Source organism: Leucopleurus acutus, assembly GCF_964270905.1.
Source record: "Leucopleurus acutus genome assembly, chromosome: 10".
In the NCBI taxonomy this organism is placed as follows: Eukaryota; Metazoa; Chordata; class Mammalia; order Artiodactyla; family Delphinidae; genus Leucopleurus; species Leucopleurus acutus.
In genome coordinates this window covers 78491689-78509099 of record NC_139153.1, presented here as the reverse complement: position 1 = coordinate 78509099, position 17411 = coordinate 78491689, and the positions used below count along the sequence as shown (strand labels likewise).

General features: G+C 38.1%; 1 protein-coding gene across 2 annotated transcripts in view; it reads right to left on the bottom strand.

Moving 5' to 3' along the window:
• The window catches only part of TFAP2D (transcription factor AP-2 delta), a gene marked incomplete at its 5' end in the record, with an annotated part of 54697 nt that overhangs the window by 22608 nt on the left and 14678 nt on the right, over window positions 1-17411 (bottom strand). For both annotated transcript variants that reach the window (XM_082847498.1, XM_082847497.1), the window contains 3 exons: window positions 2862-3003; window positions 16212-16330; window positions 16508-16673. In XM_082847498.1, the coding sequence (XP_082703624.1) occupies window positions 2862-3003; window positions 16212-16330; window positions 16508-16673 (427 nt within the window). The remainder of the gene's footprint in view (window positions 1-2861; window positions 3004-16211; window positions 16331-16507; window positions 16674-17411) is intronic.

The following is a 17411-nucleotide window of genomic DNA, read 5'->3' as shown; positions in this document are numbered from 1 at the left end:
ACATGTTGGATCCATTAATATGTTGCAGAAAGGCATTTATTCCCACACACCCCTTAATTTATCTACTTATATTGATGACTACTTGTATTGAGTATGTTTGCTATGACTGCATAGTCTCCGATTCTTCAATTCTTGTTTCACATGATCTAATAAGAAGATGGAATGGATATAAATAACCACAAAAACAAAACATTTAGTCTGTCTCCTAATTTCTAGATGTTTATAGCCTATTTACTCTTACTTAAAGTAAGGTAATTGGAATTAGTGAATTCAATTCTTGCTTGACATGTAATGGTCTGCAAATGTCCAGCTACAGGAAGAGGGATCAAAGAGAATTACATGTTCTTGAAATATTTCATGAAATCAAAGTTCAAAATATCACCTAAAATAATATACATTACTTAGATCCCATGTAAAAGGGAAATACTACTCCCTAGTTGAATCCACTACTATAAAATAGATGTTTCCATACAACTTTGACAAATATGAAAGTACTTCTCCCAAGTTCTTCTAACATTTACTTCTGTGAAAACAAAATCTCAACATCAGTTTGAATGCACTGACTCCCAAACACTTAGACAGAGTGATGGGAATTCCCAAGAAAATGGGAGCTTGTGTTTGGAAATTTAATGGTGGCCTTGCTGTGGATGGTGGGAGTGAACAGTTCTAGAATCTGGAGGAAGGAAGACAAGAAGGATTTCTCTGGATCAGGGGGTGAAAGTCTTAGAAAATGCATGATAAAACCACCACCGAGTAATTTTGAGGTAGGAAACATGAAGGTGTTTTCTCTTGGATAATTAGTATTTGGGGATAATAGTATCATTAGTATATAGTATATAGTATATAGTATCATATATATATATATGATTAGTATATATCATTAGTATATAGTATATAGTATCATAGTATCAAGAGGTATCACATGGGTATGCATGTTGGGAAATTTGTAAAATCCTACCAGCTAGAATGATATGCTTTGGGAACACCTAGGAGATGCTACCTAACTTCTAGCACTGTCTATTTCTCCTGATCTGTAGTAATTTGTTATAGTCTCCTGAGATTACATTAAGGATACAAACGAACGAACTACATGTACTTTCAGTTCCTTCTGGTAAAACTGAAATATGGAGGATGAAGACCCCTCTGGGTCAAAAACTGTTTGGAAGAGGGAAAAAGTAGAAGCAAAGTAGAAGTGAAGACCACCCCCCGCACCACCCCCAGGGAGATAAACTGCACAAAAAATCTAGGTTTAGGTCTTTCTACTAGCAAGTGTTCAGCAGCTTCCCTAGCACAAAGCTCCTCTCAAAATTTTAAATCCAAGTGTTACATCCCTTATAATGTTCTTTCTCTAACTCTTAGTCTTCCTTCTGTCTTTCTGCTATTCCTTTCCCCTTTATCTCCTTGTTTTGTCTTTTCTCTTCTTTTGCCACCACCTTTCATTTCCCTTTTCTTTGGGGCAAGGTGAGAGAATTATCTAGTACTCTCATAAGAGCAATGAATAAATATATCTGAAACCCAAACAGTGACAGCCACAAGCAGCACAAACCCCAAATAATGGACTTAACGTTTCCTGGGCAAAAGCCTGGCGGGTGGTAGGTATGCCACACAAAACCTTAAATTTGTAAGAAGATCCATGTTACTTTAGATGTAGTAGAAGGAGGAATATTTATTTTTGGTTTTGTGCATTTTGAGACATTTACATTTTAGCCAACATATCGTAAAGTCATTTTAAAAAATCAGTTTCTAAGAAGCAATGTTTCTAACACGATCTACCACATACTTTCTCTTTACAAGTTTTCCCCAAATAAGAAACTAATGTATAAATGATAATTTAACCACCTGGGACTCTTAGTTCTAAAATCTGAATATAGAGTTAGGAAATTAAATAAGATTATTAATGGTTTATCTGTAGCAATAACTTGTTTCAGTAAAGAGAAGAGAGCAAGAATTAGCTACCACTTGAAAGATTTTCATCTAAATTTTTTTTTGTCCATGCAGCGCAGCATGCGGGATCTTAGCTCCCCGACCAGGGATCGAACCCTCAACCCCTGCAGTGGAAGCATGGAGTCCCAACATGCACTGTTTCTAGAAGTCCTCTTCTAAAAATTTGAATGTGATTTGAGTAGTACTTAAGGTTCTGCTGGGTTTTCACACAGTAAATGGTAGTTCTTTCATTAATTATCAAAGAACTTTCAAGTTTGAGGGAGTTTGAAGTTATCTTATGAAAGCTTCCCCTTTTCCACATCATTTCCCTCATTATTTTAATTCACATTTTAATTGAACTTTTTACAATTTTCAGGAGCTTTCTCACACATTCTATCTTTTCTTTTCGACAATATCACTACAGGGGCTGGGGCAGTTCTGGGATTATTTGCTTAATTATATACAAGAAAAAAATGGGGGCAATGATGCCAATCCTTGATCCCAGAGGTCTCTCTGTTACCTCTCATGCATCTGGGTCCTCAATGTTTCACATTCTCTGAGAACTTACAGCATTTTAAGATCTTTCTTCTCATTTATTAAGGCACAGTGAGTGGCTTAGACCGAATTGCATAGCAACCAACCAGCATATTTGCCTGGAACCTACATCTCCTAGACATGTTAGGCATTCCTACTATTCCGAAGAGGTTTTCTAAGAACTTTTGTCAGTGTCGGTGGTAGCTCCATCACTATACAGTTTGCAAATCTTGCTATGGGTGCAATGTTGGGGAAGTCCTTGTTTAATACATCTAGCTGCTGGTGTGTGAGACCCCCCTTAGAGACCAGGTGCTTTCTAAACTGTTTCCCTCATTCAAAGAAAATGAAAAAAAAAAAAAACAAAACAGGATGAACGCACACAGAGTCTTCCCCATTCTGCTTACTTGGTCGCTAGGATCATCTTTTTTCTTGCTGTCTGTTCTTTCTGTTCCATATGTTGTCTGGCAAGATGTTCTCCTACTGCTTTGGCTGGAAACTCTGTTTCACAAGTGTAGCCAAAATCTCTAGCCAAGTGTAACGCCTCCCCTGTTGGCAGACAATAAAAGTCAGTTTCTCACTAATTTCGTTGGCAGACAATAAAAGTCAGTTTCTCACTAATGTCCAAATTCAACAAGAGGAACACCTTCTCTTTCCTCAAGCCTCATTCCTGGTTGTGGTCATGTGAATCATTTTTCCTATTCATTCTAAATAATCCAAGAGAAAGGAGCTTTGGGGGTGGGGTGGGGTTAAGAAACAAGGAGAAACAGAAGCTACTTACCCGGCAGGGGTATCTGGGAAATTGAGGGGGAAAATCAGAAGCACAGTCTAGGAGTTTTGATTCCCCTGGAGGCTCTGACCATTAGACCAGATGGACATCTGAGATCTTACACATGAATGCCCTGGGGGAAAAGCTCTATGGGCATGTCATTTTGTTGCTGCCCAACCTACAACCTATTCTCAATGTATCCTAAATATTCAGATATCTTTTCCAGGAGACCTATCAAAACACTGGCAAAAGGTCCACATAAATTTTCAAAGAAGTGGGAACACTTTGGAAAGGGAAATAATTGAATTATATCAATTTCACAACATTATGTTGCTAAAGAGATTATACTGCCTAATTACAGGACTAGCGTTATCAGGCCTTATGGTGAGCCTCAGTACCTTTTAGTACTATGTATAGTACTTCTTCAGTACCTTATAAAAAATACAGTGCTTCTTAAGTACAGTATAATGATAAATAACTTTCGTTCTTTCACAAAATCTGAAAGACATGGGGTAAAAATGACTTATTGGCAAGGCAAGATTTGGCCATGGACTCCAGTTTGGAAAACAACAGTATTTTTAAAGCTCAATCAAGCCAATACTTACTTGACCATTAAAACTTTAAAAAAGCAAGCTCTCACCACATATATATTTAGCACCTACTTCATTCAAGGCAAAGTGCTAGGGAGGAGTAAAGGCAGATATAAAAGGGCACCAAAGATTGTCCCTGTTTCTAGGAAGATGACAGTCATATCAATGATAGTAGTCACAACAACAACAAATTCAGAAACACCTCAGTAGCACTTTATAAGTTATATTGCATCTACATAAGCATTATCTATAGTCTGTACGTGTTCACTGACATTATATTGATATTATATATCAATATATGTGTTGATATATAATATCAACACATATATGTGTGTATATACATATATTTTTTTCCCCTCTACTGTTTGTGCAATAGTAGGAGAAGTGAAACAGTGCAAACAGGAGGATGGCAGCGTGCCTCTTAAATTTTGTGTTAAAACCTGATTCTTGAGGATCTGGCCCATTTTAGGCAAACCTCTCACCGTGTGGTAGTTTTAAAAACAGTTTGAATGGAACAGCTGCTATTTACATTTACACTGACAGCCAGATCCTTCCTTCCCTTAGCTCTGTTTACTGCTTTCTCCTGCTTGCGACGTAACATTGTTACTGGATGTATAGCGATGCTACATCAAAAGAAGTGGCAAGTGAAGACACTCTGATGTGTGGTTAAAATGTGTAGACCATGCCACAAAAGCTTTGTGTGTGAGGACCCAAGAATGAATTAATTAATGGATCCATGGATTAAAAGACACATGACATTCAGGAACAATGACAAATCTACAGTTCAATCCTGTACCACAGATATCTTAGAGTCAACGGGTTTAAGAAAAATAGAAAATTTTGGAGCAGAAAACATGTGAATAAGACTCTAGGGGATTTGACTGATTTGTGAAAATAAAGAATTACGAGCTTCTCTGTCTCTGTGGGGAGACGAAGTACCCACGTGAACAAGTAGGTGCAGTAATCTGGGGTGACAGAGTGATCCCTGGAGGGCTAGATCCCATAGAGCAAACATGGCAGCTGCTGTCTCATTTCTGTGCACGATGAGGTGGGATGCCCCGTGGTGGTTGTTTTCCAGAGAGGATTTAAGCTCTTCCTTTATTTCAATGCACTGTGCCACCTGACAAACCAGGACCACCCCACCTCTGCTTCTTTACACCACTGAAGCAACACAGTAACTTTGGCAAATACGTCCATTGTACTTCATGTCATTCCAAAAATTACTGTTTTAGAAGTAGGATACATGCGGGATAGTTTGAGAGCTTGGACAGAATATTCTAAGTGCAAGGCTTTAGGCTCTCTATGCCAAGTAGTGACACCCCCCTTCCAAAAAAGGGGAAAACACTAAGCATTTTTCAATAGTAACAGCAGCAGTTAATGACTCATGTTGAGGACCTCTCTCTCAAAAAACCAACACAAGCAAAGTTACAGAATACGGGAAGAGCATAAAAAGAGACTGCTCTTTTTCAGGGCATCCATTTTTCACACTCAAAAGCAAAAGGTAAGAAACTAAAGGTAAATATTAGGAAACACTTACATGGCAATTATTGGTGAAGCCCAGAAATGGAAAGTTAGTGGAAAACATGTTTTCTGAGGAAAGTGGATTGATCATTTTACTGAGATCCCGGGTTCCCACATTATTTTACCTGAAACAGGTCTAAATGCATTTTTAAAATAGAAATGAACACACCTAATTTCAACATTTTATCCGGTCATTAAGGATTTTTTCTCCTTTTAGAATTATTGTATTTTAGAAGAAAATGTACTTTAGACAACTGTAAATCAATATCTAAAACTAATTTGTACTAAAGGATACTTTTACATTGTTATTCGCTAGACAATTCTCACCAACTGTCACTAAATTCATTGCCTTAGAAAGAATTCAGGTTTAACTTCTTATTGTAATACCCAATATTATTAAATGAAAGCAACAATTCATATGTGTTAAATTCCAGTCACATATCTGTGATTTCAATTTTAATTACATGTATGGAAAACAGCACATTCAAACCTCTCTCTGGGATTATTCTGAGAAGCACCTATTAGATAGAAAATTTGAGAATATTTTCAAATCTGGATGAGATATTTAAAAAGTTATAAAAAAATATCAAGCTTCAGTAAACCCTAGAGCTGAAGGACAGGTTTAATGTACCCGTTACAGGCTTCCAGAAAGATTCTAAAAGGAGTGCACTCTGTAACACTATATATCACATAATCTACACTATAGGTAAGTGCCTTATAATGTGGTAGTTTCCCTATTTAACGAGGATTTTGTTTAAATACCAACACTTTGTTCCTCAAAGCGATAGTTTTGTTCCCCATTCCATACTCTGTGCTTAGTACAGTGCCCAATTCGTAATAGGTACTTAGTAAACATTTGTTAAATGGAAAAGCTTTCAAATATTTTATTGGTTAATTATAACAATAATCTTGCGAGGCACCCCTTCCAAAGTATATAAGTGAAAAACTAGAGCAAAAGAGAATTGCTAGAAAGAATGAAATATATAAAAAACCCGTTGAGTATATCATTGCATCAGTGGAGCCATTTAGTAAAATAGATTATGCTTGAAGACAGTGTTTTTCAATCCTTGCTATTCCCATAACCTGGGAGTTTGTTTAATATGTGTGTATACAAGCATGTGTACATACACACACACACACTCCACACACACCAGGGTTTCACCCCCTGTCATTCAATCTCTGGAGCCAGGGCATCTGCATTTTTTGGAAGCTCCTGACCTCATCTCAAACCAGGGTTGTCCTAAGGTGAAGGGAAAGCATTATGTGGGGATGAAATATACACCTTCCCCCAAAACAAGGATTCTGTGGCTTATATCAATAAAAAAGAAAACAGGGCTTCCCTGGTGGTGCAGTGGTTGACAGTCTGCCTGCCGATGCAGGGGACACGGGTTCGTGCCCCGGTCCGGGAAGATCCCACATGCCGCGGAGCGGCTGGGCCCGTGAGCCATGGCCGCTGAGCCTGCGCGTCCAGAGTCTGTGCTCCACAACGGGAGAGGCCACAACAGTGAGAGGCCCGCGTACCGCAAAAAAAAACCAGTTACCATGGAGTTAATATTAAACTGTAAAGACCTCTGTCTATCTGGGTTCTTGCATACTGAGTTCTGCCTTATTTGGCTGATATAATACACACTCTAGAAACAAAAATGGCTATGTGGTGGGGTAAAGGAGAGACACTGTTAGGGGACCAAAGTCGTCAGTCGATTAAAAAAGTATATTTGTTTAAGGAGATTTAGTGTAAGATGAAACTTGCTTTTCATAACAGTAGGGGAAAACGGATTATCAATAAAAGATGTTGGGACAACTGGCTGGCCATCCGGGGAAAAAAAACAAGTAAAATTAGATCTATATCATACATCCAACAACAACAAAAAGTCCAGATGGATCAAAGATTTAAACATAAAATATAGATCCACAAAGTAATTAGAAGGTAACATGGGAGAAATATTTTATAATCTTGGGATAAAAAAGGACTTTCAAAATATTACAATAAAAATGAAAGGCCATGGAATAAAATATATGAGAAATATGATTATATCAATATAAAAAAGTTCTGCATGACATAGATCTGAACAAATAAGCAACCAAACAAAAAACTCATAATAGTAAACAGACAAACCAGAGCCAGGGGTGGAGACGCTTTGCAACTCATATCAGAGGCACACAGCCCGTTTTCCTTATATACAATGAGCACTTACAAATGAATGAGAAAAATGTAAAACATTACCCTATTGGTACAAAGTAAGTGAACAGACAAAAAAGCTCATAAAATTCTCCTAAGAATATACTCAACCTCCTTCATAATAGAGGTAGTTTATTTTTTTTTCCACTCAAATTAGCAAAGATCAAAAAATTGATAGCACCCTGCTTGGGCTAGAGTATAGGGAAGTACTAGCATATCGATGCTTCTTACCCCCATCACTGATAGAATTATAAATTTACAACCACTGTAAAGAGCCATCTTCCAATAATCTTTTTTTTTTTTAACATCTTTATTGGGGTATAATTGCTTTACAATGGTGTGTTAGTTTCTGCTTTATAACAAAGTGAATCAGTTATGCATATACATATGTTCCCATATCTCTTCCCTCCAATAATCTTCTAAAATTACAAATGCAAATATCTTTTGACCCTGCAACACATTCTTAGGAATTTATTGAACAGATATACTTGCATATCTGAAGAATTATTTATGTAAGTGTGAGGTTGCTTATTGTAGCATTATTAGTAATAGCCAAAGATTAAAAGCACCTATATGATATTTAGTAGGTCACTGGTTAAATAAATTATGATGCACTCAAACAACGGAATACTGTGCATGTTTAAAAGAATGAACAACTTGTAAAAACTGAAAATAAAACTAAGATAATGTGTGAAAAAATGTGTAGAACAGTGTGTATAGAGTGCTATAATTTTTAAAATAAAAACCAAAACTATGCATATACATATATATCCTTGGAAGGAAATAGAGAAACCAGTAACATTTGTTTCTTCCAGGAGGGGATCTAAATGGGGAATAGAGTGAAAAGGAGACATTTCACTATATATCCTTTGTAACTTTTGAATTTTTACCATCTAACGAATTACCTACTTAAAATTATATTAATTAAAAAGCAAAACTGCTCTCTGACTCAGTTCTTAGAAAGATTTCATCTAAACTCAAATACTTGTTGTAAATTAAAACCTAAGCAATTCCAAAACTTTCATTACTATTCAGTAGGAGTTAGACATCATTAGGAATAATTACAATCTACCATTTTATTAGAACACCTACGCATTTTGACAAATGTAAACAATGGAGAAAAGCAGAAACTGAGTTTTGAGAAGCGCATTAGTTGGCATGAACTTTGAAAGACAGCATAGTAGAAAAAAGAAAAAACCTAGGAAAGTAATGCAGAGACGTGCTTCTGAGGAAGCTTCGTGATTTGCAGGAGTGAGTAGCATGCTGGACCAAAGGGGCAAAGGCAGGACTGAGCCGAACAGGCTTGGATACATTTGTTTTTTTGTGCCAGAATAGGAGTAGGAATCCAAGCACACCACAAGCACACAGTCAGACACAAGGGCATATGTGCAATAGCCTATATCCTCTACCCTCTACATGTAAACACGTTTCTCCCTGAAAATGAATGAAACCATAAGATACAGGTCAGGGGAGCACTATTAGGAAGTAAGCGAATGATTTAAGAAGATTCCTCTGAGATGATGTCTATTTATCCACAATATTGTAAGATACTGAGATCAATTATTGAAAATTCTGATAGACATGAGTTCTCAGCTATTAGACAACAATATCGAATTGTTACCTAATGATCAATTATCAAAGCAGGGTCTCTCGATAGAAACCATTCCATGACTTAGAATAAGAAATTTACAGATAATACCTGAAAAAAAAAGGCATTTTTCCAAGAAAGACCTTAAAATGACTAACATAGACTGCACTAGCATTTACTTATTGAGTCCAATTCCACTGGCAGCTCTGAAATGCAAAGCTGTGCCCGAGAAGACATTGTCAATGCTAGAGTGTTTGTGTGCAAAAGGGGACACCAGGGTCCCCTAGTGATTAGGCTCTTCCAGGTCATCGTGTGACTAAAGTGATCACCAGTTAGAACTATTATAACAATATAACAAGGGGTCAATGTATTACCCTTTTAATATCACATACAGTTTTAGAAGAAAGCTGGAAACCTTTATCCCAGAGGAGGGACTTAGGTGGAAATGTGATGTCTGGAATGGCTGGTGAAGGAGTTATGTTGGGATGATGGTCCTTTCAGACCTACAGCCATGCTGTGCGTCCTCAGAGATTAGCCCTAAGCTCCACACACCCAGAGAAACCCACTCTGGTACCTGTGTGAAGACAAGGGGAATAGCACCTTTGTCCTAAATTCCGAGAGAAGAGCAAATAATGCTGAGTGTGCCCTGTGCGTGTATTATCACTGATACCTGGCAAAAGGATTTTGGCGTTTGAATCCTACAAGCCTCAAGTAGTGAACAATACCTCTTCCTAAATTAAAAAGCCATGGACTAATCGTACGAAGAAAACTTACTCCCTAATATCTCGTTTATAGGAAAGCATTCATTGTCAAGTTGATCGTTCTTTTCCCTGGTTTCTTGGAAATGCAACCATATAGGCTCAGGATTAAAGACAAAGGGGAAATAGCACCAAGTGATTACATTCCTGTCTCCTACCTTAGGTTGATTTGGCTGAAGTGGAAGGAAAAGGTTTTGTAGGATAGTCTCCTAACTAACTAACTAGATTGGCACCCTTTTGAAAGTACAAGAGACACTATTGATAATTATTCCAGAAAAACAGAAAGAACCAAGATTTAATGTCATCCTAACTTTGGGGGATTAAGTGGCAGCAGATGGTGCATCAGGATGTTAAAAACAGCTTGTACTATTGGATGCAAAAAAGCCCCACAAGCTTGCCCAGGATTCCTAGCAGCACGGATGTCCAATCCATGGTGAAAAACAGGCTCAGGAATTGATAACTTCTTTCTATTCCTTAGTTATATTGTTATAACTGTTGTAACTCTAACTATAAATATATAGTTAAATTCAGAAGTAGTTCAGCAATGCAACTGTTCAGAATCCATGCCACTAACATAAATCCGAGTGGAAAACACATGGTGACGTTGCAAACCAGAAGACCTGGGTTCTCCTCCTTGCTGCTCCCGTGATCCTGTGCAGAATGGTTAATCTCACTGTACCTTAGTTTTCTCATTTGAGAATAAAGATAACTAAAATTTATCGACACCAACTTTTTGCTGGGCACCCTGTGAACTGCTTTATAAACATTCTGATTTCACTCCGGCAACAACCTTATGAGGAGGGTACTATTATTAACACCCCTTTATAGGTAAGGACACTGATGCTCAGAGAGGTTGTGAGTCTTTCCCTAGAGCACACAGCTAGTAAGTGGTAGAAGTGGGTTCAAACAAGGTTATTTGGCTCCAGAAGCATACTCTTTAACCATGTGCGCTATGTCCCACTGCCTTAGACTACTCAATCTTCCATTTCCCTCCAGGGTTAAAGTTTTATGATCCTGAGTAAATTCTGCTATTAAGTAACACTATTGTTTAGGGAGAAAGAGACAAGAGAACAGGTACTAATTTTTATTAAGTGTCTCTTTGCCCCACTGTGTCAAGTGTTTAATGTAGCGAATGTATTTAATTCTACAAAAGACACACAAGGCAGATGTGGCAGAAATGGGACCTGGACCGTCCAAGATTTGTCCTTTCTTTTATACTATAGAGTTGTTGCTGAGAAGATTCTGCCCAGCTAGACACTACATTTTCTGGTATATCTCATGCCTCTGGAATTAGGCATAGCCATGGGACTAGTTGTCATGGAATGTATACGGTAGCAACGTGGGCCAATTCCTGGCCAAGTGGATTGGAAGCTGTGTCCTTTCACCATCGTGTCTTTCCTTATTGTGAGCTGAATGCCTAGGGCTCCCAGGACCTCGAGGAGGGCATAGCTAGAGGTGGAAGTACTCTGGTCCCTGAATGAGACTAAGAGGAAGGAAGGGCCCGGAGGAGAAACACCCACGTCATCTGTGAAGAGTTAGAAATAAGCTTCTATTGTGTTAAGCCACTGAAAATTTGGAAATTAACTGTTATAACAGCTAGCATTACCCTAAACATCACAGATAGTGTGATCCTTATCTGTAAGTTAGGAAAATGAAGGTCAGTCAGGTTAAGCAACCTGCCCAAAGTCAGCCAAATGTCAAAAGTGTTATTACTGGGGGCAGAGGTGGAGGTACTAGGCCAAGGGATGAGGTGAGATGTGCAGGACAGGGGCCGGGAGCTTACTTTAAAAAGAAAGGAAAGAAGGAAGGAAGGAAGGAAGGAAGGAAAGAAGGAAGGAAGGAAGGAGGGAGGGAGGGAGGGAGGGAAAACTAAAGAAGGAGGTAAAAGGGACAAAAGGTTTAGATTTGAAAAGAGTGAATAGATACCACACACAATATGTGTAAATGGTCCCCTTTCTTTTGCTGATGCATATTTATACCCTTCACTGCCCCATACTGTTTTTTAAATATATATATAAACAGAACTTGATATCTGGTCATGACAAACTGAAAGCCAAGGCATTTATGTTTAAGGACTCAACTATGCTTTTGGAACTCCTGGTGCTGCCTGAGAATGCTCTATGAGCCTTTGCAAGTCCCAGGAAAGCACCCCCCTCAAGCGAACAAAACTTCCCTCCAGCAGCACTCCACAACTTTGGCCATCTTGGAAAACCTCAAGTGAGGTGGGAGAGATAGACAGGAATGACTCCTCATTCCTGCCATAATTGACCCCTTATACTTGTTTTAACAACCACCAACGTTGCAAAGATTGTTCTGGAATAAAATATAGAGGAAGCAGCTAATTGGTGATTCATAAATAATAAATATATAGCAAGAGTATTAGAACTAGAACAATAATATTGGCCAAACTCTTTGAATGTTTTCCAGATATAGAATTTCTCCCACTCTGGAAGAGTCTGGGATTATCCCAAGATCTCAGGAAGATCAGCGAATCGGGTTAAGCAATTCTAATCCCCTGAATTTTCCAGAAAATGACAACTCTCTAATGTTATAGATACCAGAGTGGACAAAGGAGAAGTCATAGCAATGTGATTAACAAGGGAAAATAAAAAGAACTCCAGGCTTATGAAAAGTGGGTACAAGAAGTTGTACCAACCATTAGTTATATATCTAAACCCCATTAAATGAAGACATATGGGTAAAAAAGGAATATGATCCAGTATTACATTCAGTGGACTCTGAATTCAAATACTCATATCTCATTGTAGGTCAAATATATCTGTGCTACGTGGACCAAAAAAAAATCCCCACTCTAAATATGTGCCTTACTAAAATGTTCACTTTTCAAACAACTTTATCTGATGAAAAAAGTTAGTCAGTCTTGAGTTCTTCATCCCACTGATTATTAGGCACAATGCTATTTGTAACAGAAATGTTGTGAATAATTTAAATATTATAAATTTGCATGAAATAGCCCTCTCATAAATTCCTAAAATAATGACTCTAAGATGTTGATTTGACAATGATGCTAGAATGGCACTATTAGTAGAGTGACTCCATTTAAAAGAAATACAGGGGGAAATGATTATAAAATAATTTAAAGCAAAATGATTGAAAACCCAAGGCAAATGTGGAAACCTAGGAATATCACGATGAAACCACTGTGAGGTTAGTGACAAGGGTAGTTTTTGAAAACCATACCTTCATTTGCTAATTTCATTCCCTGTTATAAGGTACCTTACTGTTCACTGATTGAATCTTGACAAAGGGTAAATCATGTCTGCATGGAGAGTCTAGCAGGGTCCCCATACACTACTCTTTCTTTGGGATTTTTATCAAAACAGCATCAATGGCAAGGCTGTATTCAAAGCATCCCCACAAAGGGGCCGAGACAAGTACTAAAAAGTCGCAGAAGATCGACCTTAAGGAGATTTATTTCCAAGTGTGGTCGAGGAGGAATAAAGCCAGTCAGAATTATCTTGTTCTCAAGTGCTGTACCAAAATGGGGAAGGATTGAACCATTGCTGGACTGAACCCCAGCAATGTCTTGGGCCATCAGGAAGGTAAAAAGTTTCTAAATGATGAAAACAATTAGTATTCTTTCCTACAGAACCTTAGGTCTACAAGAAAGCTGATGGACCATTTTTGACAGTTGGAAATCTCATTTTAGAATTTCTGGAAAAAACTAATCTAAAATGTCACTGGCTCCCGCAAAAATGTTTGATTGAGGGGCAAAAATATTACCAAAGACATGGTCGATTCAAGGTCTATGAATACCAACCAGTAACCATGGTAAAGTTTTAATTTACCAGCTAAAATGGTATAAGCAAAACAAGCTTGAAATAACTGAATTAAATCCATGTTAGCACAAAGAGGACAAAGGTCACACATATTAGGTTCTCCTCTTGTCCTAAGACCACTATGTAGTTTTTTAAACCATGGGTCATGACCCATGACTCAACAATGAGTCTTGAAATAAATTTAGTGGGCTTACACTCAGCATTTAAAAGTAGTGGGTTTACAATCAGCATTTTAAAAGAATACAAAAATATGAAATAGAATAAAAATACCACAGAACATAGTACATAGTAGTGAAACTTAAGACGCATGTGTGTGTGTGAGAGAGAGAGAATGCACACATTTGAGGGTCATAATGTAACATGTGGGGAGTTGAGGAATGTAAAAGGTCCCTTTGCCCCTAAATCTCATTTCCTCAGTTCCATCAGAATGCCTGGAATTCAACAATATTTATTTCTCTACACCATGAATATTTGGGGGATTTCAAAAGCATCCAGTTAAAGTGAGGTGTATCTGAGAAGGACGCAGTCTTAAGTTCCATCAGCCAAGGCTGATGTGACACCTCTGTGAGCAGAGGCGAACGCAAGCGAAGCACTTTTGTGATAGGAGAGTTTTGCTGGAAGAGTAGATGGCAAGACCACGGGATTGTCCTAGGATTTCACGTTTTAACCTGTATCCTTTCTGTGAGCGTCCATCAGTGATTCCCACACAGGGTGCTCTGGTGTTGTGGGCTAACATAAAAATCAATAAGAAGAATTCTGAATATACCCTTTTAGGGTTCTTCAGGTTTTACTGGATAGACATTTCACAGACACCTTGGATAAAGGTCTCTCTTAGGGCCTTTACTTTTCACACCAGTTACATGAAAAGTATCTCAAGGAACATTTAAGTCAATGATCCTTAAGCCTCATTACACATCAGGGGGTGTTTTTGAAAATGTAGACACCTATGCCGTACCCCCGGAGATTGCATTTCAAGTGGTTTGGGAATGGGGCCCAGGCCCATGATTCTACTGTGGAATTGGGTTTGAGAACCAATCATGTTCTACGATTCATACGATTCTTGAATCCACTCTTATATTTTGAACAGATTTTGTTCTTTTGTTAGATAGCTATCATTTTCATGATGTTTTCACTTAAATTAAGCGGGAATCTGTCTCTCTTTAGAATCAATCCATTAGTCATTTTTTTCTACTTTGCTCTTCCTTTAGTACGCCCAGCCCCCATGGATGGATTATGGGTCAACTTCCTTTACCATATGCCGGCTCTTAGTATTAGTACACACAGCAAACCGCACAAGATATATAACATAGTAACAGTTAACACTTATTAAATGTTCATGACCAATAATACTATTGTGGTTGTTATCATTATTACAATTAGGGAGTAAAGCAAAGATACCTGTTAATAGCAAAATCAGGGACTTCCCTGGTGGCCCAGTGGGTAAGACTCTGCACTCCCAATGCAGAGGGCCCGGGTTTGATCCCTGGTCAGGGAACTAGGTCCCACATACATGCCGCAACTAAAGATCCCATGTGTCACAACTAAGACCTGGTGCAGCCTAAATAAATATTTTTAAAAAAAAAACCAAAATCACCAAAGCAATTTTGCCAAGACCAAGGTCAAGAACACACTACTTCACAGAGTTGTTCAGTAAGTAGTGTGTGTTGATAATTTGGAAAAAGGCAAGATGTTTGTTTGTATGTTTCACTTACCTTTTACTTCCTACAGTGTCTTATGGTCAAGTGAGAAACCAATGCAAGAAAAGTGTCATAGGTGTGTTCAGATAAGGTTTGGCAAAAAGGCTTCTTCGTTCATATTTAAAGCAATAGCATTCTAGGTTATGGAAGAACTCTCCTTTGAATTCAAAAGCTCCTCCACAAAGTTTAAAAGGTCTCCAATAATACCTCTTCTTAGAAGACTGAATGAGAATATGTAAAGTTTAGTTCTTACAGAAGAAACACAAGGGAAAAGGTAAATTGGAAAACAAAAACTTCTGGGAGTATGTTTCCACATCTGCGTCTACCCCACTGGCGAACCTTAACCTTTCTGTGAGTCAGCTTACCCACACATAAAGCCGTGGAACTTCACTGTACTTTAAGAGATGTCAATGTGCTCTCAGGCTTGGTGCCATGCCTTGAGTCCTGTGAACTCTCTATAAAGGATTATTATTTATCCTGTAGATCATGTTGCACTGAATAACAATGAGTTAAACCAGATTTATCTGAACGCTAAAATAAACAATAATAAAAATGACAATTGCAGAGTTTTTTTGTTGCTGTTATGTGGGGAATACTTGTCTAAGTACCTAAATCTTCTACTGTTATCTTCTTTCCTATTACTGCCAAGATTAGTAAATCAGATGATAGTTTATGAATCCATATCTAAGCCTTATATTAAGTCTAATTTAATCTTCATTATCATGATTAGTTGGGAAATTCACCTGTAACTATCGTAACAGTATAGACAAAAATGAAACAGCATAATCAAACAAACGTGAATTTCAAAGAATTGCTAACCTTCCATCATTACCTTGCAGAGCTAAAAAGTCATACCTTCAACTAAGGAAGTGAGGAGGGTAACGTTGGCTGCTTTCCGTCTTCCGGCTGGCAAGTTCAGGCCAAGCCTATCCAGTTTCTCCCTCAGGCAGCGACCCCCATTCTTGGATTTTGCTCTGTCCGAAAACAAACAAAAGCTAGGTTTTGAAGGTTGACATTCGGAGTAAAATGATGAGAAGACCTGACTACATGGGGTATTCAACATGGGACAGAAAATGTAAGGGCTGAGGGTTGGGGAGCGTGGTACCAGTACAGTTAGAAGACCGCAGTGCCAGAAAACACCTTTTTCTTACCTTCTCAAAATGCCTCCCAAGAGTGAAGCATTGAGGCATTCAGGTGGTGAGAGGCGTCTCTTCACCTCAGCAATGGTCACCTTGTATTTGGAAGTAGAACTGAGAAGGGACAAACGACCAGGGACAGAGCAAAACAAGTCTGTGGGGTTGACCACGCAGGTGCCACCTTTGGAGGGAAATGTATATTATATATTAGTGACTGTGTGAGCAGATAACAACATAAAACACATGTGATAAACTTACTATCACAACACTACATAGGATTTGGAAACACCTGGCACAATTTTCCTTATACATATATCACCTGGATCATCTCAGAAAGCTGCTCTGAAGATGTCCTTTCAAATAACACTCAAGGTTTGTCTTTCAAATATCACACAGAAAATATTTGTGAGGGTATAAAAATTAAAATATTTTAGCCAAAATTAGCATCCTATGGAGTGTTGGCTGGCCCACCAAATTTAATTTTGACATCATCCACAACAAGAAACACTTCAATTAGGTAAATACCCACAAAGGGTAGATATTATATATCCATGGCTCTGTGTGTGTGTGTTTTTGTATGTGCACGCATATACACAATGGATAGGGTTTTTTTTTAATCCATGACTTACTATATAGACAAAAGTTTTGAAGCTCTTTTCTAAAATGTTTGAGAAGCGCCATCTCTCTCCCCTCGATCATCTAACAACTATAGGCACCAGAGTCATTCAATCCCCAGGTACCACTAAAACTCATGTGCCCATTGCCAGAAACTCCCAACCCATGTGAGTGGATAATTGGTCAAATTTCTCTACATATGTCAGCTGTCAGGATCAGCACACACAATCAAACACAGCACCAGACTTAGAACATAGTAACAGTAACACATTAAATGTTAATGGCCAATAATGTTACTGTATTT